Source organism: Mandrillus leucophaeus, unplaced genomic scaffold, assembly GCF_000951045.1.
Source record: "Mandrillus leucophaeus isolate KB7577 unplaced genomic scaffold, Mleu.le_1.0 Scaffold178, whole genome shotgun sequence".
Lineage (NCBI taxonomy): Eukaryota > Metazoa > Chordata > Mammalia > Primates > Cercopithecidae > Mandrillus > Mandrillus leucophaeus.
Window position 1 is genome coordinate 311,236 of NW_012101787.1, and position 27,500 is coordinate 338,735.

The window sequence follows — 27,500 nt, forward strand, 5'->3', positions numbered from 1 at the left end:
TATAGGCCAGGTGCGGTGGCTCACGCTTGTAATCCCAGCACTTTGGGAGGCCAAGGCAGGCAGATCACCTGAGGTCAGGAGTTCGAGACCAGCCCGGTCAACATGGTGAAATCCCATCTCTACTAAAAAATACAAAAATTAGCCGGGCGTGGTGGCAGGCACGTGTAATCCCAGCTACTCAGGAGGCTGAGTGAGGCAGGAATAGCACTTGAACCTGGGAGGCAGAGATTGCAGTGAGCTAAGATCACGGCGTTGCACTCCAGCCTGGACGACAAGAGCAAAACTCCATCTAAAAAAAAAGAATTATTAACAAGCTAGGTCTCACTTTAATTGATAGAACTTAATTAGAAGAGATGACCTATTTGCCTGTTTTTCTTTAGACCCTGTTTTTTACTTTGAACACACCCAATAACATGACCCAGAAAATCTGAAGGTACCGTGCCTGGCCCCTGTTTAAGATTTTATATGAGTTTGCACTGAGTAAAAGAAAAGCCTCTTGCAGAGGCAAAAGGGCTTGGACACTCAGGTCCTTGTTAACGTCAGAGGGAAAGACCCTGAGTTCCTTGATTTGTATCATAGAAATCATCCTTTTCAGTCTTGATACAGCCCCTGATATGTTGGGTGTGACTTGTCATTGATAATATAATATCTACCAGAGCCTGTATTTTGATGAGAAGCAAAGTGATCCTTGGCAAGCTCATTTTGTTTTTATGAATAATTAAGGTTTGTGATTGTGGTTTGACATGTGATACGATCCAAAGAAGAGGATGCCAAACTGTCGTGTGTAAATGAGATCCTAAAAATGAAATACAACCTTAAGAAGCAGAACATTGGCCGGGCGCGGTGGCTCATGCCTGTAATCCCAGCACTTCGGGAGGCCGGGGTGGGTGGATCATGAGTTCAGGAGTTCAAGACCAGCCAGCCTGGCCAAGATGGTGAAACCCCATCTCTACTACAAAAAAAAAAAACTACGAAAATTAGCCAGGCGTCATAGCAGGCCCCTGTAATCCCAGCTACTTGGGAGGCTGAGGCAGGAGAACCGCTTGAACCCGGGCGGCAGAGGTTGTAGTAAGCTGAGATCACCCCATTGCACTCCAACCTGGGTGACAGAGAGAGACTCTGTCTCAAAAAAAAAAACAGAACATTGAAAACATTGCTAGTTGGTTGCTATCAATTTGGCTTTCTGGATTATTTTGATCAGTGCTCTTAATTTAATAGAACTTTCTATGATGATGGAAATGTTCTGTAATCTGTGCTAATACAACACTAGCCACATATAGCTATTGTAGCACTGTGGCGATTGTGACTGAGGAACTGAATTTTATTTAATTAATATAAATTCAGTTAGCCACACATGGCTAGTAGTTACCATATCAGACAACACAGACCTGCATTATTTTGGTTAGGAACAAAATACATCAAGTGTTTTTAATCTAACAATTTCAGTCAACTTGAGGATCTCTAAAAGCCTGTTTACATAATAATGACAAAATGAGATGATGGAAAATCATTGGAGGGCCCATGATTGCAGGTACTGTGAGTACAGAGATGTTAACGTCTAGAAATTTTTATAGTCTGAATACTTACTTATTTTCATTAGGAATGTTATCGAAGTGATATAGGTCAAAATAAAAAATAAAACAGTGAAAAAATACATTCAACTGTACCAGTATTTTTTTACTTCTCCAGGCCAGACACTATGTTAAGCTTTAAGCAGAGGTGGCGGTATTTGGCAGCTAAATAGTGCTCTTTGTACCTATCACAGACTTTAATGTCTGACTGGTTTTGGAGGTTATTTCCCCCCACTTTAATAGAGGTTACATTAGAATATTTTTCAGTAGAGTACTGCAAGTAGAGGTGGTATACAAGGTGAAACCTGTTACCCTCCACTTAGAGGTACAGAAATAAAGAAGGCATGCCTCTCCCTAAAGAGATCATGCACATTCTAATAGGGAGGCATGCTTAACAAGTACATTATAAAGTATGAGAAGTGGGTTCTTAGCCACTAAAAAAGATGAAAGTGGTTAGGAACCACTTCTTGGGTGGGGAACAATCAAAAAAGGATTCTAGAGGCGTGATACCAGGCTGGGGGCTAAAAAGAATAAATAAGCATTTGCCTTCTTGGTGGTCAAGCAGAAAAACAGGGATTTTTGTAAAGGCCTGCAGTATCATGAAATAGCATACTGGATGAAATCAATGAAATCTGATCTTACTAGATCATAAAGAACTGATGACACTGGAGAGAATAGGAAAAAAGGGCCTTATACCATTCTAAAGATGTGGAATCTAAGGTTAGTAGAAGGAATTAAGTAAGGGAAAGATGTGAGACAAATTTTTATGTTAAAGCTGTTTAATGTTTTGCTTATCATATTCATATCAACTTAGCTTAATTTTGGTAAGTAATTAAACAACATTTGATAGTAGCACTGGTTCTTGCCAGCAGATCTAAGATCCTCCCATTTCCATCAACATGACAGTGTTCCTATAGAGAAACAAACTTCCTAGGCAGGAATGTACTCACTGAGTGACAGCTGCTGAAAACTCAAAATCTGAAATGCTCCACATTTCGAAACTTTTGAGCACCAGTGTGATTCCACAAGTAGAAAAGTATACACCTGCCCTCATGTGATGATGGGTCACAGTCAGAACTTTGTTTCACGCACAAAATATTACATAAAATCACCATCAGGCTATGCATATAGGGTATATGTGAAAAAAGTGAATTTTGTGTTTAGACTTGGGTCCCACCCTCAAGAAATCTCATTATATTCAAATATTCCAAAATCCAAAACACTTCTGGTCCCAAGCATTTTGAATGAGGGATTCTCAATCTGTACTGTTATTGGTAGTGACTTCTAACACTTCAGCTTTAAAGACCGCTCCCGTAGCTTTTGGTAAAGTAGTTGAATAATCTACAAAATAGGACTTAAATATTATAGAAAAAAATCTTATTTAAAAGCCTTCTCCTTTTATATTGTAAAAATTGCCTATGTGATGATTTTTGAGCTATAAAAATGGCACTTGCACATGGTTCAACCAAGTAAGTTTTAATGATTGCTTTATGTTCTTAATAATAGGCTTCTAGTTTATTTGCTTTTAGGAGTGGTTGGAGGGGGTCGCATCCGTTGTCTTTTATTACTTATGTGTATATTCATAGTGAAGATAATCTCCTTTCTTTAACTTTAAATGTGAAAGACAAATCTGTAAAAACTTAGATTGTTTGCAACTTTGAAAACAAAATCCAGAAATTCTTTCTTATTTCTTTAGAAAGTGTAGGTCATGTTTTTATGCAGACATCTGTGAAGTTTTTGTTGGTGAATTCACACAGTAAATGATTGCATATGGTTCCTTCTGTCAGCTTTTAGTTTGGATGCTGAACAGCCAGATTATGATTTGGATTCTGAAGATGAAGTATTTGTGAATAAACTGAAAAAGAAAATGGACATCTGCCCATTGCAATTTGAGGAGATGATTGACCGCCTAGAAAAAGGCAGTGGTCAGCAGGTATAATTTCATTTGTATATAACAAGTATATACATATTCTGTGTAAAGAACTGTATTGTATGGAAAGAGTGTGAGATTGTAGGTTGGGGGTAATCAGGCAGACTTTAGAGTTAAAAAGTATGAATTCAAATCTCATCTCTGCTTGTCAGTAACCTGTGTAATCTTGAGCAATATGTTTAAATTTTTCTGTGCCTCGGTTCCCCTGGGATTGTTGTAAAGATTAAATAATGTATATAAAGCACCCTAGTTCAGTGACTGACATGGATAATGTACTCCTCAAGTTTCCCATTTGTTAATAATGTTGTAGTATTGATTATTGTCCTTTAAATTTAGAAGTAAATACTGATGAACCTTGTATGTGTATTGTATGAAAATGACATAATGGTTTTACATTTAGCCAGTCAGTCTGCAGGAAGCCAAACTACTGCTAAAAGAAGATGATGAACTAATTAGAGAAGTTTATGAATATTGGATTAAAAAGAGAAAAAACTGTCGAGGGCCATCTCTTATTCCATCAGTAAAACAAGAAAAGCGAGATGGTTCCAGCACAAATGATCCTTATGTGGCTTTTAGAAGGCGTACTGAAAAAATGCAGACTCGAAAAGTAAGTGAATTTGAAGAATTTTTTTGATAGTTATTTATATAATAATTATAGTTATGACTATCTCAATACTATAGTTTAATTTATATTCAAATATGACTTTCCAATTATAAGAAAAATACTTAAATTGAACTTAAGATTTATTATGCAGCTGTTAATGTTATATTTTAATGTTAATCCATTTAAAAGTCAATACAAAATTGATTTCCTGGTGATCTGTGCTCCCTTTTATTGTCTTTAAATTCTAATTTAACCCTTCAAATATATAAATTTAATGGGTCAGTAACTATACCACTAGTTAGAAATACTTACATTAAACAAGCAACTTCACATTTGCAGAATCGCAAAAATGATGAAGCCTCTTACGAAAAAATGCTTAAGCTGCGACGAGATCTAAGTCGAGCTGTTACTATTCTAGAGATGATAAAAAGAAGAGAAAAAAGTAAAAGAGAGCTATTGCACTTAACACTGGAAATTATGGAAAAGAGGTAATGTATATTTTAATAATGTCAGAGGAAGTATAGTGCCATTAACATTTTGTATATTGAGTTAATTTATTTCCTATGCAATAATCTAATTACAGAAATATCTTTTTTTAATAATAGAGACTTTAAATTTGTGGTATGATACTTTTTACACTTTTACATGTTTCCCTCTATTTTCTTTAAAAGTGACTGGATTCACTTAACACTGGACTGTTAAATAGAAAAGGGTAAAGAAAGAGGGGGAAAGGCCCATATATCTTACCACTCAAGCATTTGGCAAGGTACACAATGAAAACTTAAAAAAAAAAGAAAAAAAACCCTGCCCTATTTCTAGACCCTATCCCCAAAGAAAACCACTTTTAAATTTCTTGTGGTTACTTTTAGAAAAATTGCTTTTAAAGCCCAGGCAATTCTAATTAGCAGAAAGATCCATAGCACCATTTTAGGCATTACTTTCAACTTCTTCACCAAATCTTTCACCAAAATTGCTACGTTAAAATTCCAACTTTTGATTTCTTCCCCACAGTCCTCTATTTATATGCCATGATAAAGCTATAAGCCAAAAAAGTAAAAGGAAGAAACAAAAGGAATTATGTAGTCTTTAATTTTAAGAGACATTGAATAGTCAAAGTTTAACTACAATCTTGCCTTAAATGTAAAATTGGTGTTTATAATTACATCCCAGTCAGCTAGTTATTAATGGTTATAAAGATAAATACTTACAAAATTAACTTTCCAAAATTTTCTTCTTTTTCCTGCTTTATTTAGGTATAATTGACAAATAAAAATTACATATTTTGTATGTTGATCAAAGGGTACAAACTTACAGTTATGAAATGAATAAGTTCTGGAGACGTAATGTACAGCATGGTTAATAACAATGTATTATATACTTGAAATTTGCTAAGAGTAGCTCTTAAGTAATCTCACCATATATACACGCAAGGTAATTATGTGAGGTGATGGATATGTTAATTAGCTTGATTGTGGTAATCATTTCACAGTATAAATGTATATCAAAACATCACATTGTATTCCTTAAATATATATAATTTTAAACTTTCATTTGTATAATTTTAGGTATAATTTGGGCGATTACAATGGAGAGATCATGTCTGAGGTTATGGCACAGAGACAGCCAATGAAACCTACTTATGCCATCCCCATCATCCCTATTACTAATAGCAGTCAATTTAAACACCAGGAAACAATGGATGTGAAGGAGTTCAAAGTTAATAAGGTGATTAATGTTTTTGTGATAATAGTATAATGGGATGGTGTTTTATCATCAGAATGAAGGTTAAAAAGAAAAATACATATAGGCTGGGCACAGTGGTTCATGCCTGTAATCCCAGCACTTCGGGAGACGGAGGTGGGTGGATCACCCGAGGTCAGGAGTTGGGGACCAGCCTGACCAACATGGTGAAATGCCGTCTCTACTAAGAATACAAAAAAATTAGCCAGGCGTGGTGGCATGCGCCTGCAATCCCAGCTATTCGGGAGGCTGAGACAGGAGAATTAATTGAACCCAGGAGGTACAGGTTGCAGTGAGCCGAGATCGCACCACTGCACTACAGCCTGGGTGACAAAGCAAGATTCCATCTCAAAAAAAAAAAAGATAAAAAAAGATAAATACATATAAACCCCACCTTAATGTATACTGCAATGACTGTGCCATAATATGAAGAAAAGCAGAATTTTAATCTATAATTAAAATTTTATTTTTGTTTCTCTTCCTTATAAAGGGAAGCTTTTGTTACTATATCTGATAAAAGGAAAAATACTCCTTTTACAAGTTGTAGGATTATGAAGTATTGAAATAATTCATACAAAATATGGAGAGTTAGGGAGAAAGAGATGAAATCCTCCCTGATGAGATAAGTTTTTCTTTCTTTATTTTTTATTTTTTTTTTTGAGACGGAGTCTTGCTCTTCACCCAGGCTGGAGTGCAGTGGCACACTCTCAGCTCACTGCAACCTCCACCCCCCGAGTTTAAGCGATTCTCCTGCTGCACCTCCCCTAGTAGCTGGGACTACAGGTAGCGTGCGCCACCATGCTGGGCTAATTTTTGTAATTTTAGTAGAGATGGGGTTTCACCGTGTTGGCCAGGCTGGTCTCAAACTCTTGACCTCAGGTGATCCGCCCCTCTCGGCCTCCCAAAGTGCTGGGACTACAGGCGTGAGCCACCGAACCCAGCCTCAAAGTTTTTCTGTCTTTGTGGACACAATCGTGTATAAGAAGGAATTTTGGTATCTTAATAGTTTGTAATATAATGATTTAGAAATGGAAATATTTGACAGATTAGTATTTAAACAAATCACAATTTGTGAAGAATAAAATTTGTGAGAGGAAATAAAATTAGTGAAGGGAAACCGAGGTAAATAAAGGGGAGCCGTTAATTAAGTGGCACTTTCTTGGAAAGTGTACATCTGAGGAAAAAGTACCTTATGCATTTTTTTGTATGAAATTTTTCATGACTGGGCGAGTGGTTCATGCCTGTAAGTAATCCCAGCACTCTGGGAAGCCGAGGCGGGCGGATCATGAGGTCAGGAGATCGAGACCATCCTGGCTAACACGGTGAAACCCCATCTCTACTAAAAACACACAAAAATTAGCCAGGTGTGGCGGGGGGCGCCTGTAGTCCCAGCTACTTCAGAGGCTTAGCAGGAGAACGGCGTGAACCCGGGAGGCGGAGCTTGCAGTGAGCCAAGATGGCGCCACTGCACTCCAGCCTGGGCGACAGAGTGACTCCGTCTCAAAAAAAAAAAAAAATGTTTCTTGAAACTTTGCATCTACCATACCAGTTAATTTGAGGAATGGGCAAATTTGTCATCAGTTTTATCTCCCCTGTGTCATTTAATATCATTCTCACACAGGTGTTTTTTTTGTGTGGTAAACAGACCTTCCAGCCTGAATATACAACCTGCCACACCAGTTTGAATGAATGATGATTTCCCCAACCTGGACTTTTTTTGGAGGGGACCGGGGGGAGGTGTTTAAAGCAGTGCCAGGGACCAGACCATTTTGTGAAAAAACATGGACTTTTTTTTTCCCCCCACTTTGTTAACATAGACATTTTGATTTTTAAAAAACGTAGGGGAGGATGGGAGGAAGAATAGAATTATTCTCATTACTCTCTTCAGTAATCTGGAAAGTTAGAACTGTGCCCCAAAATACTGGTTTAGTTTACTCATGTAAGTTTTTATTTAAATTTTGCATTTATCTAAATTTTATGTCCTGCATTTATAATATATTAGTTCTAAATGTATCTTTAAAGCTTAATGGGATTGTTTCCGCTGTTACTGTTTGTTTTTTTTTTTTTTTTGAAACGGAGTCTGGCTCTGTTGCCCAGGCTGGAGTGCAGTGGCGCAATCTTGGCTCACTGCAACCTCCGCCTCCTGGGTTCAAGCAATTCTCCTGCCTCAGCCTCCCAAGTAGCTGGGATTACAAGCGCCCACTACCACGGCCAACTAATTTTTGTATTTTTAGTAGACGGGGTTTCACCGTGTTAGCCAGGATGGTCTCAATCTCCTGACCTCATGATCTGCCCGCCTCGGCCTCCCAAAGTGTTGGGATTACAGGCATGAGCCACCCCGCCCGGCCTCCCACTCTTAATTGTTTTAATGTGGTCCCCCAATCTGAGCCCTACATGATTTTGTGAACTACTTTGGTATTATCCTTCAGTTTTCATATTTTAAGATTAATTATCCTATTCTTTGCTTTGCTCTGTAGTATGTGCCACTCACGCTTAAAAGTTACTTACTTTAGGCGAGGTGCGGCAGCTTACGCCTATAATCCCAACACTTTGGGAGGTAGACGCAGGCAGATCACTTGAGGTCAAGAGTTTGAAACCAGCCTTGCCAACATGGCGAAACCCCATCTCTACTAAAAATACAAAAAAAATTAGCCGGGTGTGGTAGCGCGAGTCTGTAATCCCAGCTACTTGGGAGGCTGAGGCAGGAAAATCACTTGAACCTGGGAGGCAGAGATGGCAATGAGCCGAGATCGCACCACTGTACTCCAGCCTAAGTGACAGAGCAAGACTCCATCTCAAAAAAAAAAAAAAAAAGAAAAGAAAAAAGTAATAGATAATAATGTAGTCCTCAAGCACTGCCCTAGCTGATGGTTGATGTTAATTTTTAAATAACGTTTTGCATTGCCATGGCCAGCTTTTGATTTGATTATCCTGTCAAATACAACAGTAGAAATTGTAGAGAGATGCCCTATGGTTTGGGAAAGCCATGGTTTTCCAAAAAAACCATAATGTCATAAACTACATAAAACGTAACATAAATATTTGGTGTATTTACATAACCGTGGTGCTTGCCATGATCTTTCTTTCCAACAAATACAATTTTTGCCACTACTTTACCTTACCTATTGCCTACATATCAAATTCATACTTCTCCCAACCTTTGCCATCATCTGTAATCCATGTTTCTAATGTGCTGTGTTCCATCAGCTCAGTTACTCTTGCCTGTATATTTTATCCTGAATTTCCCCTATTTAATGATTTCATATCTTTATCCGTTAAAACTGTTCAAAATTCACCATTTCAGAAAGCTTTCATTGTTCAGCCCGCAAATCCTTACTACTCTTTATTTGTATAACCCCCTCACTCAGTATTATGGCTTTGTTTTCTACTATGTTAACAGTTTTCTGTAGTTTGCTTTCTGTATATACGAAGACATTTTCATTATTATTTGTCCTATATTTATTATTTCATGAGAATAAGGACTAGACAATCCCCTTTTAAAAAAAAATTCTCTTCTAGAATTTTCATAGAAAATTAAGAAAATGAGAGGAACCAGCAGTAAATATACTAATTGCAGTTGTAAGACTTCAGAAGTTGGAGAACTTCTGTTCTCTCCTTTTATTTTAATTGAAACAAAATTGTTTGTGTGATTATGTTTAGATTGTAGGATAAATTTATGCTTTCATGGAGGCCAACTTCTCTAGACTTTACACTATAAGATGGCCAAACATAGAGTCTTGTGTCTCTTATGAATATGAATGCCCTCATTATAGCAATAAACTTCTTTTTAAAATTTCCCCCAAAACTGCAAGTGTGTTGAACATGGTTTCTGGTGTATAATTAATTCATGTCTTTGTTGCAGCAAGATAAAGCCGATCTTATCCGACCGAAACGGAAATATGAAAAGAAGCCCAAAGTCTTACCATCGTCTGCCGCTGCTGCTCCCCAACAGACGAGTCCTGCTGCACTGCCAGTTTTCAATGCTAAAGATCTGAATCAGTATGACTTTCCCAGCTCAGACGAAGAACCTCTCTCCCAGGTACAAATACAATTCTCTGTGAACATTGAGGAGGGATATAGGAAGTCACATATCTGACCTACTTTCTTTACTTCATTTAAAGGTTTTGTCTGGCTCTTCAGAAGCTGAGGAAGACAATGATCCTGATGGTCCTTTTGCTTTCCGTAGGAAAGCAGGCTGTCAGTACTATGCTGTAAGTTTCAGACTGTCTTTGTAAATAACAAACTGTTTACCTTTAACTGACAAAATTAAATAATTTGGATTTTTTTTTTAAGCCTCACTTAGACCAAACTGGCAACTGGCCTTGGACTAGTCCTAAAGATGGAGGATTAGGGGATGTGCGATATAGATACTGCTTAACTACTCTCACCGTACCCCAAAGGTGTATTGGATTTGCACGAAGACGGGTTGGGCGCGGTGGAAGGTAAGATATTTCTATATTCCTAGCAGAAGGATTTTTTAGGCATTAGGGTGATCGAATTTAACTTTTAAAGTCAGGTAATCCCTCTGAACAACTCATTAGTTCCTATTTGCTATTCTTAACTGATTTGTTGACTAAAATATTTTTGTTGCTGTACTTCCTGGTTCTTACACATCCATAGCTTTTGTCATAACTCTAATGGGTCCCTAATGAGACCTGCTTTTCTCCGCAAGGTGGAAAACACTACCTAGTTCTTACACATCCATAGCTTTTGTCATAACTCTAATGGGTCCCTAATGAGACCTGCTTTTCTCCGCAAGGTGGAAAACTTCAGATAAATTATCAAGGGTTAGAATTGTGAGAAAAGGCAACAGATGAAGACAAGTGTAAATCCTGATTGCACACAGTGTATTAAGTTAAAGAAACTGCAAAAAAGTTGTTTCACACTAACTAGTATAATGAGTTTAACCTGACAATGAAAAGGATCCGTGCATAACCTGATCTTAACATCCCAGTTTGTCAGGATCTAATTGTTCTTCCTTTGTTTAAACCTTGTAGAATTCCTTCCTTCATACTCTAAATGCCTTTATGCAAGAAGCTGTTTGTATAGGGACAGGAAACAAATGGCAAAACACAAACTCAAGGAATGGAGAGACGTTAATGTATAATGTGTGGGGAAAATTAAAAGGGAAAGCAAATAATGGTATCAAGGCGATTTTTCAGGAAGAAACCTAAGGGTATAATTATGATAAACCAATGGCTTATACATATATTTTTTTTGTCTTTAACTCTTAATTGCAGAGGGTTTTTTTATTATTTAAACATTGATTAAGAATTATCTAGGCACTAAAATACATTTTATTTAGTCCGTTTTTTTCCATCACTATGTTGACATCAGGAGCAGTGAAAATTCTCTACATTGGCTATATTTTATTCTGTTACTAACATTAATCAGTGTTATTTTGAATTGGAGTCATTTATAATGTTTATATAAATAACAAGAGGCCAGGCATGGTGGCTCACACCTGTAATCCCAGAACTTTGGGAGGCCAAGGTGGATGGATCACTTGAGGTCAGGAGTTTGAGACCAGCCTGACCAACATGGGGAAACCCCATCTCCACAAAAAACACAAAAATTAGCTGGGCATGGTGGCAGGCGCCTGTAATCTCAGTTACTTGGGAGGCTGAGGCAGGAGAATCACTTGAACCCCGGGGCGGAAGTTGCAATGAACCAAGATCGCACAATTGCACTCCAATCTGGGTGACAGAGTAAAACTCCATCTCAATCAATCAATAACATAAGAATATATCCTCTAGAGTAGTGGATCTCAAATATTTTGTCTACAAGAAATGTTAATGGTATAAAATGCTATGTTTTTTGTTGCTTTTCTTTTTTCGCCCTTTCCCCCCAAAAGAATGAAGTTTTTGCTTAAATATAGAATAAATGTGTTTGCAACATTTTATAAAGCGTTCATTTTGGTGCTTTGTAATGGAAGTGAAAATCTTTGGTTGAAAAACCATTTGTTAAAAGAACTTTTATTAGAAATTGAGATTGTAGCCTATAAGAACCAAATACTAAAATAATCAACTTTAAAGCTTTAAATATTCAGTATGAGTTGGCCTTTTGGCAGTTGGGGGGAAAAGGAAAAAGATTTCATATATAATCTTTGAATAGCTATTTTAAATAACTTTCTTATCTGATTTTTTAATAGGGTCTTACTGGACAGAGCTCATTCAGACTATGACAGTGTGTTTCACCATCTGGATTTGGAAATGCTTTCCTCACCACAACATTCTCCAGTCAATCAGTTTGCCAATACCTCAGAAACAAATACCTCGGACAAATCTTTCTCTAAAGACCTCAGTCAGATACTAGTCAATATCAAATCATGTAGATGGCGGCATTTTAGGCCTCGGACACCATCCCTACATGACAGTGACAATGATGAACTCTCCTGTAGAAAATTATATAGGAGTATAAACCGAACAGGAACAGCACAACCTGGGACCCAGACATGCAGTACCTCTACGCAAAGTAAAAGTAGCAGTGGTTCAGCACACTTTGGTATGTTGACTGTTATGATGTACATTTCTATAGAAATATCAGGTCCAACCATTTGCCATTTGTTTGACTGTGTGGTCTGTTACATTTATGGCTTAAAGTCCTTTTCTCTGAAACAGTTAAAAAAAAACAAAACAAAAGAAAAAGAAAGATCTTGGTCTAAGTATTTATTTGAATCCTGTTGCTATAGGAGTTTGTATGTATGTGTCTTCATTTAAACATACCTGCGTACAAAGATGGTTTATTTCTATTTAATATGTGACATTTGTTTCCTGGATATAGTCTGTGAACTACAAGATTTATCATATTTTTCAATAATATGAGAAGAAAATGGGCCATAAATTGTTAACTGTTTTATGTTCAGATATTTCTCTAGTTTTTACCTAGTCTTCTTTAACATAGAGACCAGCAAGTGAATATATATGCATAACCTTATATGCTGACACAGTAATTCAGAATAATTTATTAAAGATAAACTAATTTTTCAGAGAAGAACATTTAAAGGATTAATATTTTTGAAATGTTTCAGATATCTATTTGATTATTGTGGCTTTTATTTGAAATGTGTCTAAAATAAATGCTGTTTATTTAAAATATTCCTATAATCTTAGCTGTCTATTTTAAAGCATAAGTTTGTGTTATTTGAAGCATATATATAGTAGAAATTCACTATTGAATTATGTTACTACTGATTTTTGTAAAGGTAATCTAAGGACTCTAAAGATATTGATTGTTCCCCTAATTCACCCTGTAGGATTATAGTCATACTGCTTCATAAATATGAACATTTGCTCTGATTCTTAAAGACCTCCAGAAAATGTTCCGTAAACTAGTTTACTTGGTGGTTAAAAAATGTACAGTTGACTCCTGAACAACATGAGGGTTAGGGGCACCTCCCCATGCAGTCCAAAATTCATGTATAACTTTGTCTCCCCAAAAACTTGACTAATAGCCTGCTCCTGACCAGAATTACCAAGAACATAAACAGTCCATTAGTCTGTTAACATAAACAGTCCAAACATACATATTTTATATGTTATATGTATTCTGTACTATATTCTTAAAACAAGCTAGGAAAAAGAACATGTTATTAAGAAATTTATAGAGCCAGGCATGGTGGCTCATGCCTGTAATCCCAGCACTTTGGGAGGCTAAAGTGGGCAGATTGCTTGACCCCAGGAGTTCAAGACTAGCCTGGGCAACATGGTGAAACCCTATCTCTACAAAATATACAAAAATTAGCTGGGTGTGGTAGTGAGCGCCTGTAGTCTCAGCTACTCAGGATACTGAGGTGGTAGCAGCCCAGAAGGTCGAGGCTGCAGTGAGCCGAGATCGTGCCACTGCCTTCCAGCCTTCACAGCAAAGCAAAACCCTGTTTCAAAAAAAAAAAAAGAAATTCATAAAGGAAAGAAAATACATTACATTTACTAATCATTAAGTGTAAGTGGATCATCATAAAGGTCTTTATCCTCGTCACCTTCACATTGAGGAGAAGGAGGGGTTAGTCTTGTCATCTGAGGGGTGACAGAAGCAGAAGATAATTTACAAATAAGTGGACCCAGGCAGTTCAAACCCATGTTATTCAAGGGTCAGCTGTACTTCTGTGAAATGGAAGTCTTTCAGCTCATGAGAAAAATAATCACAATTCAGAAATCAACTGGAAGATAAAGCTATTTTAGGGCCGAATAGCTTATTTATAATCCCATTAATGTTACTGTCTTTATCACCAAAAGCCAGTTTCTCTCTACTTTTATAGTCTTAAGAATCAAAATAAAGAACTTTTCAATAAAGACTTAAATATAGTGTTAGTGTAGAGGTTTTAACAGTATAAACTTCTCATAGGTTACCCTGGTAATGAAGCTTTCTAAGCTGTAAAAAATTCTTTGAGACTTCTCAGAAAATAGGCATGTTCTGTCAATCTCTATCTTCTCCACCCCTTAAATAGAGAAGTTGAAGTGTATAACTATCCTAAATATTTAAGAATTTTATAATGCTCTTTTTTTTGAAAAATGTTTTGCTCTACTGCTTTAAATAGGCATATTAATAACAGCTGTAAAACTTGGTTGATTTGTGTTTGCCAAAGAACATTAAAAGATGAGCATTACCAAAAGCTTAGCTGAAAAGAAATAATTAGTAACCTTGTAATTTTTCTTCTTTATCATTTCTTTCCCTCATATATGCAATACAACTATTTATTTATGTATTTAAGACTGGATCTTTCTCTGTCAGCCAGACTGGAGTACAGTGGCACAGTCATGGCTCACTGCAGCCTCAACTTCCCAAGCTTAAGCGATCCTCCCACCTCAGCCTCCTGGGTAGCTAGGACTGCAGGCGTATGCCACCATGGCTGGCTAATTTTTTGTAAGAGACAGGGTCTCTCTATGTTGCCCAGGCTGATCTCAAACTCCTGGCCTCAAGTGATCCTCCTGCCTTGGCCTCCCAAAGTGCTAGGGTTTCAGGGGTGAGCCACTGCACCCAGCCTTGATACTACTTTTTAAAAATGAGTTTATCTATTTTTTTCCCTATTGTCTTAATTATTTTCAATTTCTCCTTAAACTTTGCTAGATCTTGTAATACTTAGAGGATAGATACCTACAGACTACTGTAGGGTGACACTATTCATTTATATTTGTGAATATTCCAGAGACCTAAAGCTTTTCTCTGCATACTCTATAGAGTATATTGCAGTGCACCCATATCATAAGTGCATTTCACTTAATCCAACTCCAGACCCCTGAAGGAAAAAAAAAAATTTAGGCCAGGCGTGATGGCTCATGCCTGTAATCCCAGTACTTTGGGAGGCTGAGGCGGGCAGATCACCTGAGGTCAGGAGTTCCAGACTAGCCTGGCTAATATGACGAAACCCGGTCTCTACTAAAAATACAAAAATTAGCGGGGCATGATGGCGGGTGCCTGTAATCCCAGCTACTCAGGAGGCTGAGGCAGGGAGAATGGCTTGAACTTGGGAGTCAGAGGTTGCAGTGAGCCGAGATTATGCCATTGCATTCCAGCCTGGGCGACAAAGCGAAACTCCATCTCAAAAAAAAAAAAGAAAAAAGAAAATGTAGCAGCTCAAATGTTATACAGAATTCTAAATACAATTTACTGAAAGAATATATTCTCCAGAGTGAGCCTGGAGTAGGGGAAGTTGAATGTGTTGCTCCTCTTACAGCATGAGTGCCTGCATTGCCACTTTATTCATAGGTTAAGCATCTTACCTCATTCAGTAGTAATTGTGATTTTAAAGATAATTTTTAATTTTCATACGGCATGGCCCCCACATACAAACCAGACTACTTCCTCTGGCAGTTAACCAAAGAAACTCTGATGTAGTCTGATGCCAGCAGAAAAACTGGCAGCGTTGGGCTTATTAAAAGAGTCAGGCCAGGCACGGTAGGTCATGCTTGTAATCCCAGCACTTTGGGAGGCCGAGGCGGGCAGATCGCCTGAGGTCAGGAGTTCAAGACCAGCCTGGCCAACATGGCAAAACCCGTCTCTATTAAAAATACAAAAATTGGCCAGGCGCGGTGGCTCACGCCTGTAATCCCAGCACTTTGGGAGGCCAAGACGGGCGGATCACGAGGTCAGGAGATCGAGACCATCCTGGCTAACATGATGAAACTCTGTCTCTACTGAAAAAAAAAAGAAAATTAGCCGGGCATGGTGGCAGGCGCCTGTAGCCTCCCAAGTAGCTGCTGGAGAGGCTGAGGCAGGAGAATGGCGTGAACCCGGGAGGCGGAGCTTGCAGTGAGCCGAGATGGCGCCTCTGCACTCCAGCCTGGGCGACAGAGCAAGACTCCATCTCAAAAAAAAAAAGGAAAAAAAAATACAAAAATTAGCCAGATGTGGTGGTGGGTGCCTATAATTCCAGCTACTCAGGAGGCTGAGGCAGGAAAATCGCTTGAACCCAGGAGGTGGAGGTTGCAGTGAGACAACATCACGCCACTGCACTCCAGCCTGGGTGACAGGGCAAGACTCCGTCTCAAAATAAATAAATAATAAAAATTATGCATGAAACAGAGTATTGACTGCATTTTGACTATGGCCCATCACTTGAGGCCAGGTGTAGAATTTTCCACTTATAGTATCAGGTCAATGCAGAGAAGGTTTTGGTTCTTGGAGCATTTCAGATTTCTGACTTTCATATTAGAGATTGCTCAACTTGTTTATGAGTTTGGAAGTTAACTATTTTGTAAAATACAAGTCACCTGATAAGCTCTGCTGCTATTTAAGCCAAATATATGAGTTATAATATAGCCATTTCTGAATATTCAATCATTGTTTTTTTTGTTTGTCTTGTTTTTGAGACGGAGTCTTGCTCTGTTGCCCAGGCTGGAATACAGTGGCATAATCTCAGCTCACTGCAACCTCCACCTCCCCGGTTCAAGCAGTTCTCTGCCTCAGCCTCCCAAGTAGCTGGGATTACAGGCACCCACCACCATGCCTGTTTTTGTATTTTTAGTAGAAACAGGGTTTCACCATCTTGGCCAGGCTGGTCTTGAACTCCTGACCTCATGATCCTCCCATCTCGGCCTCCCAGAGTGCTGGGATTACAGGCGTCAGCCGCCGTGCCTGGCCTTTTTTTCGAGACACAGTTTCACTCTGTCTCTCAGGCTGGAGTGCCATGGCGTGATCTCACTCACTGCAACCTCTGCCCGCTGGCTTCAAGTGATTCTCATGCCTCAGCCTCCTAAGTAGCTGGGATTACAGGGGCGCACCACCACACCCAGCTAATTTTTGTATTATTAGTAGAGATGGGGTTTCACCATGTTGGCCAGGCTGGTCTTGAACTCTTGACCTCAAGTGATCCGCCCCCCTTGGCCTCCCAAAGTGCTGGGAGTTTTAAGTTAAATCGGAAGTTCTAAATGAAGATAATAGAAGTCCATTTTAGTAAAGTGCATGAGCTTTAATATGCTCATTTTATAGTCTGTTTCAGCTACTCAGAATCTTTTTTACTTTCCTTCCCACTCTTGACTATTTTGCATATTTGTATAGCCTGAGCAGTCAGGTATTAGGCTTTCTAATACCCGAGTATTGTGTGAGTTAGGTGTGTTGAGTGCTTTGTCCTCTGGATACCATGCAGCAGGATAGCACAGTGGTAAGGAACTGGGAAAGACCATATGTGTATATGGAATTTGGGGGGCTAGGTTTTAGTACTTAAGGATAAATTGTATATTTTTAATAATCTTCAGTTAATAGGTGATTTTGGACAGTTTCCAAATACAGTTTTGTTTTTTTTTGTTTTTTTTTTTAACTCACAAAAGCACTTTGGGAAGTTGAGTGTTCAGTGACTGAGTATTCATTTGCATAAGGACGCTTATGTAAGAGTCCTTATATAATTCAGAAAGACTGGAAACAAAGTGATTTTTAAGCTAGTGAATTCCTAATTTCCAGTAAAATTTCACCAGCATTCTGAATTATTTTTCTAAGCTTTCATATCTGCAGTAAAGATTTGGTTTATTTTTATAAACAAATAGGAGATACGTGGTTAGAATGATATGTTCCAAGTCTTAATATCTATAACTTAGTGCAATTTAGTTTGTAACATAACATTTTAATCTTACTGTGGAAAAGGAACTCTAGATTTGAGCACTGAATATTTTGTAAGGTTTTGTGAATCTGCAGGACCTTGACTTTATTCAAATGTGTTCCAAAATTCAGAATTTTTGTTTCTTTTTTTTTTTTTTTTGAGACAGAGTCTTGCTCTGTCGCCCAGGCTGGAGTGCAGTAGCACAATCTCGGCTCACTGCAACCTCCGCCTCCTGGGTTCAGCAATTCTCCCACCTCAGCCTCCCGAGTAGCTGGGACTACAGGTGCGCAACACTACACCTGGCTAATTTTTGTATTTTTTTAGTAGAGATGGGGTTTTACCATATTGGCCAGGCTGGTCTCAAACTCCTGACCTCGTGAGCCTCCGTGCCCAGCCTCAGAACTTTTTTGCTATAGAAGGTGGATTATTACATAACATCTGTAGCAGAGTCAGGAGTAGCACCTGTAGTAAAATACATTAATAGTTCTATACTCATATAATAAAGTGCAAGAATATTCACACTAAGAGGAATATTTGACTGCAGATAATCTCATGTTCAATCATTCATAGCCAGATGAGGTCAGGTCTGGTCATAGTTTGCCAACAAATGAATTACAACAAACTTTGGTTTTCAAATTAGATTTCTAGATGGCTGATAAGGGCTCGTGAATCCTGTCAACTCAGTCTCATTAATTTAGGAGATCATACTTTAATAACTGCCTGAAGAATCATTTTGCTTTATATTTCTTTAAAGTTATCTTTTGTTTTATATTAAAATAATGTTTGGCCTGTGTACTAAAAGAAATTTCTAATTCATGGTCTTTAGGCATTTGGGGTTACTTTTGGTTTTATTAAAAACAAAGTATACATTTTGAGGGGCCGGGTGCTGTGGTTCACGCCTGTAATCCCAGCAGTTTGGGAGGCCAAGGCAGGTGGATCAGGAGTTCAAGACCAGCCTGGCAAACATAGCGAAAACTCCGTCTCTACTAAAAATACAAAAACTATCCTGGTGTAGTGGCACACACCTGTAATCCCAGCTACACGAGAGGCTGAGGCAGGAGAATCGCTTGAACCCGGGAGGCCTGGGCAACAGAGTGAGACTCCCCCGCCCCCCCCCCCAAAAAAGTGTACATTTTGGTAATCTAAACTCCATCTTTCACAGCTGAATGTTTCCTTAGCACCCATCACTTTCCCCTCAGCTTCTCTCCTTTGATCATCTCCGTTGATGACCTTTAGCTATAAGAGTACAGTGCACAGAGCAGCAGTCTGAGCTATAGGCTGTCCAGCTGCTGATGCACCGTACCATGACTTCCCTGTAGTACAAGTGGACTCAGAGTCTTAGGCTGCGTGCAGTGGCTCACGCCTGCAATCCCAGCACTTTGGGAGGCCAAAGCAAGGGTGGATTGCTTGAGCCTAAGGAGTTCAAGACCAGCCTGAGCAACATGGTGAAACCCCCATCTCTACAAAAAATACAAAAATTAGCCAGGCATAGTGGTGCTCGCCTATAGCCCCAGCTAGAGCTACTTGGGAGGCTGAAGTGGGAGGACCAGTTGAGCCCAGGAGGTCGAGGCTGCAGTGAGCCCATATTACACCACTGCACTCCAGCTTAGGCAACAGAGTGAGACCCTGTCTCAAAAAAAAAAAATTCTGCCCCAGAGAATTGGTTACTTAGAAGCTACCAAAACAAAGGTAGTTTCTACTTCTGCCTAAGTATTTCCAGTGAAGGTAAATTCAACAACTTTCTAGATCGAGTTATTTGAGGATCTTGGTTAGCACATTTGTCTATGTATTGAACCAAAAACTGCCTTCTTAAATTTAAAGTTGCAGGTCCCTGGTTTGCTCATGGAAGTATACCGAGTGAGTTTGCTCCCCCTCCGGCATCATGATGGCCTTCACACAGTTGAAGTCCTATCATGCTTCCTTTCCTAGTCCCATTCCTGGTTAAATATTTGGAGCTTTTAATCCCATCCCACACATAGGATTCTCCCTGCATAGACCCTTGTTTGTCAGGTGCTCTAGGTATGCGGGCTTTTTAAGCACTTGATTCATACTGTTGGTACATCAGAAGTTAGATTTCTTATAAATATTAAATCCAAGAATTTTTGTCTATTTTTCAATTTAAAATCTCATTGCTTTGGGGTTCTCTTTTCCTTCCACTACTACATCTGTGTGACCTCAGAAGTTTCTTCATCTCTAGGTGAGGTTGTAGGAAGAAATCCTACAACCTCCAAGAGTCCTTCCTGACCTCAAAACTTTCTGGCTTTGTGTAAGGATTCTGACTCTAGATTTGGTCCTCTGTCAGCGACAACCATCTTGCCCACCTTTGTGTGAATTACAAACTTGATTCCCACACCATATCAAGAGGTAAACATACAACCTAAAAATGTTCTACCTTGATATCTCAATCCATTCATAGACATTTAGAGAGGGTGAGGGTGATCATTTTTGTCTTATTTCCATTTAGCATTTGATTAGACTTTCAGGTTATAATGGTATCATGACCTGAGGTCATCTCAGGATAAAGACCCGGGAACTTTTTCTGGATAAATAATGTATAAAACCCAGTTCAGATTTCATTTGCCCATATTTACTACCTTTGTCCAAGTTTTTCTACTCATTCACACTAGAACCTTCTTTAGGAATTGAACTTTATTTCTCAGAAGAAATATAAAACCTTAGCATCTCATAGCTGAAAAGGACCTTAATGATCACCTAATTTAATCTCATTCTCATTTTATTTATGTATGTATTTATTTTTAAGATGAAGTCTCGCTCTGTGGCCCACGCCGGAGTGCAGTGGTGCAGTCTCAGCTCACTGCAACCTCTGCCTCCTGGGTTCGAGCGATTCTCGTGCCTCAGCCTCCTGAGTAGCTGGGATTACAGGCGTGCGCCACCACGCCTGGCTAAATTTTTGTATTTTTAGTAGAGACGGGGTTTCACCATGTTGGTCATGATGGTCTCAAATTCCTGACTTCAGGTGATCCACCCGCCTCAGCATCACAAAGTGCTAGGATTACAGGCGTGAGCCATGGCGCCCACCCTGTCTTTCTCATTTTAGATGAAGACACAGAGTCCCAAAAGATCTAACTTTCCCAGGAATAGAGAGCTAGTTATGATAGAGCTGAGGACTAAGAATGTCAAGGTCTTTTGGCCCCTAGACCATGGTTTTTGTTACCACCACTTTCAACTTAAGGGTTGCTCTGTGCATTTTTCTTAGACTATTTGCCAAAAGTGTCCAGGAAAAATTTCATAACTAGACTCTGTAGAAGACAACAATATCTAACAAATAGGCCAACATAGTAATCTAAAATGTTGATTGCATTTTTTCTTTTTCTTTCTTTTTTTTTTTTGAGACAGAGTCTCACTCTGTCACCCAGGCTGGAGTGCAATGGCCTGGTATCAGCTAACTGCAACCTCCACCTCCTGGGTTCAAGCGATTCTCCTGTCTCAGCCTCCCAAGTAGCTGGGAATACAGGCTCATGCCACCACACCCAGCTAATTTTTGCATTTTTAATAGAGACGGGGTTTCACTATCTTGGTCAGGCTGGTCTCGAACTCCTAACCTCGTGATCCACCCATCTTGGCCTCCCAAAGTGTTGGGATTATAGGTATGAGCCACTGCACCTGGCCTTGATTGCATTTTTATTTCCAAGTCTGTATTAGGAAGAAGTTAACAGTTGTTAAGAAGTGAAATTCACAAGACCTTCAAAGACCCAGGATTAAGATGTTAAATAAGGCAAAAATATTTGGACTTTATTCATGTGAATTTCTAATTAGTTCCTGATAAATGTTTAATTAAACACACACACCAGCAAAGTTCTACAAAAGAATACTTTCTTTCATCTATATAGACTTTCATACATAGACATTCAGTGAATGCTAAATTATGGTTTTTCTATATATGTAATGACCTGACCTTCCAAAAATGGTTTGCTTTTAAATTTACTGAGCATTCTCTACTAGAAAAGCCAAGGCTTAGGCCACACACTCAAACATAGGAAATTCAGCTGTAAATCTCAAAAATATATTGGCAAAAGTATCTAGTGAATCAAGGATCCTTACATTTAAATAATTGCTTTTCGTGGATATTTTTTAAACATAAGGAGAATATTAACTATGAAATTGTTTTAGGGCAGCATTGACCTTTTTAGATTTTCTTCAAGTTTCAAAACAACACATTTCTGTTTATATGGAAATGATCATGTTGACAGTTATTTTTATGTCAGTATTTAAGGAGCATTCTATTATCAATAAAAATCTTTTCTAAAGATTGCAGATTTGTGAATTACAAACATAGTAGGAAAAGGAGCTCATCAAAGGACAGATACCAACTGAACAGATTTTAACACACACAGAAAATAAGAAAACCAATTTCCAACAAGAAGTTACTTTTTTGCCCTTGTAACCCAAGAACTTAGTTCAACTCAAGTATGAGAGCCTGAGTAGATACTAATAACTTATGAGGTTTTCTTGAATATTATTTCACAATTTTCTGATCCATTCAAAATATGGCAGAATTTGTACCTAAGCATTTTCTAGTTGTACCAGGCAGAAACTATATCCTGGAGGGTAAAGAAAGATTCTTCATGAGTTATATAAGTGAAAATTATAAGACCTGAAGTGATATTCTAGCTAAATTATCAAACTGCAGTTAAACAAGAACAAATTAGGTGACAGTATTTTGAAAACATTAAACTTTAGATTGAGGAAATGTGCATGATTTATGGATTCCCTGGTAGCCAGGGATGCATGATAAATCTTTTTTTGTTTTAATTAATTACTCAAACAAACATCACAGTCTTCTTAAAGACGCCTTTAAAGTCAGAGGTATTGTGATTGTATGTGCTTTTTTTTTTTTTTTTAATTGGCAAAAAAAGAGAAAAAGGTTTCCTTTTTAAAAACTGCACACACTTTTTTGGGGGGGTAATAAATGAACATTTTTTTGTTTGTTTTTTTTAGAACTGAGCTCTCCATAGACAAACATAAGTAGCATAACACAGTGTCTTTCCTCAGACATCATTCTGTACAGTAAATCAACATAAACAACTCCGTTCTTATTGACTGGATTTTTTCCAGGTGGGTTAATTGGGTGGGGAGAATTAATTAACCTTAACATTGGAGCCTCTTTTCTTCCTGTTAAACTTAAAGGATGTGTTTTTTTTTTTAAAAAAAAAAAAAAAAAAAAAAGGCAATAAACCAACCAACAACTGTAATCTTTCATATAGAGGAAAATTTTTTAATGACTATAATTAGAAAATATGTAGAACAATTAGTATATATACACAGAGCTGTTAGGGATCATCTGAATGCATTGGGAAGATATGGATTAAATAGAAATCAAATGGTAATTATCAGAATTTCTCTCAAGCTCGTTGCAAAGTTGAATTCCAAATCTATGGATTTTAAAAGCTGATATTACCTTTCTACACTGTCTAGAACAAGTGTCACAGCTTAAAAAAAAAAGTGATGTTGAAATTTGGGAAGTGAGAAGTTCTCTTTCCTGTGTTTAATTCAGGAAGTTTAATTTTTTTTTTTCTTTAAATTCATGCCACTCTTGTTAAATGTGGTAGCAGAAACACAAATTTTCATTTGGAAGTGATCTTTAGCAGGATCATGATCCTTTGTCAGATGCTTCAATTTTGCACAAATTTCTTTTAATGCAGAATTTTCATTTTAGTATTGTAAGACATACATGACAGCTGGGCATTTGTATAAAGTGTTTCTTTATTTTATGTTCAGCATTTACAGCCGAACAATACCAGCAACATCAACAGCAACTGGCACTCATGCAGAAACAGCAGCTTGCACAAATTCAGCAACAGCAAGCAAATAGTAATTCCTCCACCAACACATCACAGGTGAGGGATTTGTCTGTCTTATGATTATCCCTCATTGTTTCCCACCAGAGTTCATCTCTAATTACCAACTGTTGTCATAGAACCTTGCATCTAACCAGCAGAAAAGTGGCTTTCGCCTGAATATACAGGGTTTAGAAAGAACACTACAGGTGAGTATGGAAGCTGTTGCCTCTGCTCCCTATTTTAAAAAGTAAAACTAAGCACTTAGTTAAATGAGATGAAGATACTGTCTTCCCGTCTGACCTGTAGTCCGTTAATGTACCTCTTGAATATATAACCCCACCCAGTTCATTCTGTTGGGCATGTTAATTACTATTAAGACTTTTAAAATTATGCAAAAATAACCTTTCCTACTGTTGAAAGAGATAACTTTTAAACCTAAAGCATGATAAATGTTTGCCATTTAAACACATGTAGGACATAAAGCTGAGTTTTGAGTCTCTATGCATCTTGCAGGAAAAATTTATTTTTAAAAAGTTGAGGGGCCTATCAATTTCTAGGTTAAATTATGTGATATTTTGTTGCTTCCATTTCTAAAGGGATAGTTATCTTATCCCAAAGGTACCTTTCATTGTGTGTGTATACATACATGTGTGTGTATAAGTTAGGTGAAGGAAGTTTACGTATTTATTCATTCATTATACGGATTTGCAAATCACTGAAATGTTTACTAGCGTATTTCTTGTCCAACATTTTGTGTTGGAGGTTTGCTGTTTCCACATTATAGAAGGCTTATTTTGGTAATCAACTTATACATATTATATATTGTCACATATGAAGCAAAATTTACAACTTAGATTACTTTTCATTTTTCAAATATATGACTATCAAAAGAGATGATTACTGTTGCATCTCAAGGTACTAAAAAAGAAAGATTTCAGTGGTTTGCCGTTTTTACTTACTATATTCAAACTGATTTTGGTATACATGTGTAGCTTTGCTACTAATTTGATACTAAGTGATACTGATTAGATTTATTTTGTATTTTCTTTTTAGGGTTTTGTTTCTAAGACTTTGGATTCTGCTAGTGCTCAGTTTGCTGCTTCTGCTTTGGTGACATCAGAACAACTGATGGGTTTCAAGATGAAGGATGATGTGGTGCTTGGAATCGGGGTGAATGGTGTCCTTCCAGCCTCAGGTAAGAATAAAGACATTTAAATTGTTTGGGTTATATTTATAACATATATCTATAATATAAACAGCAAAGTTGTACATTGTTTAGATGTTTCTTTCTTTTTCTCTCTAGGAGTATACAAGGGCTTACACCTCAGTAGTACTACACCAACAGCACTTGTACATACAAGTCCATCAACGGCAGGTTCAGCTTTGTTACAGCCTTCAAATATTACACAGACTTCAAGTTCCCACAGTGCACTGAGTCATCAAGTAACTGCTGCCAATTCTGCAACTACTCAGGTTCTGATTGGGAACAACATTCGATTAACTGTACCTTCATCAGTTGCCACTGTAAACTCTATTGCCCCAATAAATGCACGACATATACCGAGGACTTTAAGTGCTGTTCCATCATCTGCCTTAAAGCTGGCTGCCGCAGCAAACTGTCAAGTTTCCAAGGTCCCATCTTCATCCTCTGTAGATTCAGTTCCAAGGTGAGTAGTTATTTTAGCCTAACATACCTGGAATAGGAGATCTAACTTCAGTCCTCCTGCATTGTTCTTTACCTATTTCTTTGTGCTTCCTGTTCTTTTCTTTTTATGCATTAAAAATGTATAGTTGATAATTGATCACTTATTTATTCAAGAACTAAACAGTTCGTGAACACTTAATTCAATATTAAGAATTTGAACTAACTGGTATAGTGAATATTGCATATATGATTTGGAATGTCCCTTTCTTGCTATAGCAATAGATTATGCCAGGCACGGTGGTTCACGCCTGTAATCCCAGCACTTTGGGAGGCAGAGGCAGGCAGATCACCTAAGGTCAGGAGTTCAAGACCAGCCGATCCAACATGGTGAAAGGCCATCTCTACTAAAAATACAAAATTAGCCGGGAATGGTGGTGCATGCCTATAATCCCAGCTACTCAGGAGGCTGAGGCAGGAGAATTGCTTGAACCCGGGAGGTGGAGGTTGCAACGAGCCAAGATTACGCCATTGCACTCCAGCCAGGGCAACAAGAGCTAAACTGTCTCAAAAAAAAAAAAAAAAACATACAATGCTGTCATTTTTCTTCCATCTTTGGATGGAAGGAGTTCTCTTTAGAACGTTTCTTTTATGATTTTTTTTTCCACAGCTTCTCATGTAAACAGGTAGAATTGATAGAACCCCCCGCCCCATCACTGGTGTGCTAAGCTGTTCTTTTTTTTTTGAGATGGAGTCTTGCTCTGTCACCCAGGCTGGAGTGCAATGGCACGATCTCAGCTCACTGCAACCTCTGCCTCCCGGGTTCAAGTGATTCTCCTGTCTCAGCCTCCTGAGTAGCTGGGATTACAGGCATGTGCCACCATGCCTAGCTAATGTTTGCATTTTTAGCAGAGATGGGGTTTCACCATGTTGACCATGCTGGTCTTGAACTCCTGACCTCAGGTGATCAGCCTGCCTCGGCCTCCCAAAGTGCTGGGATTACAGGCATGAGCCACTGCACCTGGCCTTAAGCTATTCTGATTAATGTAAAGACTTACAGTATTCATGCCAGGTCAACTCTGAAACCATTATTTTTTGTGCTAACTTGCTTTCTTGGATTTCAGTAGACAGTCAAGAATTTTGCTTATGCTCCATTATGTTGTAGAATTAATGGTAGTTACAGTCCTGCTGTCTACAAGGTACTGTGGGAGAAGCAAAAGAAAAAGACAGGTGTTTTCAGTTTAGTTATAACTGCAGCCAGGCATAAAAGAATGAGAAGTTCAATCATGCTAACTGTAGATATCACAAAGCATTATACACTTGTTAAATTAGTTGTATAGATGATGGCTGTAATTTCAGTATAGGGAGAAATCTTTTTTTGCACAGGGAATTCTGGGACTGTTCTAACAAAATAAGACCAGATTCAGTCTGTGTTAGTCTTTGGGCAAAGAGGAGAAAGAAAAAGCATTTCTGGCAGGTGGAGTGAAATACAAATTTGAGGCTGAGTGAAAATACAAAGTTGAGGAAATACAAGTGTTTAGAAGTTAACAAGTAAACTGGTTTTTCTATAGGCTTGGGAAGGTTAGTAGTTGAAATTGGAATGGCAGGAGAAGCCATTCCAGACTCCTGGAGCACTTTAAATGCCGGACTGGTAGACTGTCTCTGCCAGAAGTGGCCCAGAAGAAAGCAAGGGTTTGTAGCAACGAACTGTGGCTTGTAGTTTCCAAACCATGCATCTCTGTCTGCTTTTGAATTTAAGTAATAGTCATTATCTGCTTAATTCAATCCATTCTTACTAGTATTCTGGGTCTAATTATATAGCTAATCTATCAGCTATAGTTCTGACTCATATTATGATTTTATTGCTGTAGAATTGTTTAACCATGGAATGTTTGCCATGTATAGAATTTTCATATCACTTGTCCTTTTGTTTTTAAAGATGAAGAAACAGAGATGCAGAGAAGTTAATGTATTTCTCTGAGGACACTCAAAAGTCTAGGCTGTAGAACCACTAGGACCCTCGAGCTCTGTGACTGTGCCACTCAGCTCCATACATTACACTGATTTAAAGCCTGACATGAATCTCAGTCATGTTTGTTTCCTTTTTAAAAACTCTTTTGAAAGGTTTAATAGAGAAGAAACTTGAAACAACTCAAACAGTTGTTTGAGTACTACTGTAAT

The 27,500-nt window shown here is 38.1% G+C and overlaps 1 protein-coding gene across 2 annotated transcripts in view; it reads left to right on the forward strand.

Moving 5' to 3' along the window:
• The window catches only part of EPC1 (enhancer of polycomb homolog 1 (Drosophila)), a 122,683-nt gene that overhangs the window by 93,537 nt on the left and 1,646 nt on the right, over positions 1-27,500 (forward strand). The window contains exons 3-14 of one of the 2 annotated variants that reach the window (XM_011977297.1): positions 3,359-3,504; positions 3,902-4,108; positions 4,445-4,593; positions 5,671-5,830; positions 9,708-9,884; positions 9,967-10,056; positions 10,139-10,287; positions 11,997-12,349; positions 23,616-23,734; positions 23,815-23,883; positions 24,731-24,872; positions 24,981-25,344. In XM_011977297.1, coding sequence (XP_011832687.1) covers positions 3,359-3,504; positions 3,902-4,108; positions 4,445-4,593; positions 5,671-5,830; positions 9,708-9,884; positions 9,967-10,056; positions 10,139-10,287; positions 11,997-12,349; positions 23,616-23,734; positions 23,815-23,883; positions 24,731-24,872; positions 24,981-25,344 — 2,125 coding nt within the window. The remainder of the gene's footprint in view (positions 1-3,358; positions 3,505-3,901; positions 4,109-4,444; positions 4,594-5,670; positions 5,831-9,707; positions 9,885-9,966; positions 10,057-10,138; positions 10,288-11,996; positions 12,350-23,615; positions 23,735-23,814; positions 23,884-24,730; positions 24,873-24,980; positions 25,345-27,500) is intronic. The other variant, XM_011977298.1, reaches the window with a different exon arrangement.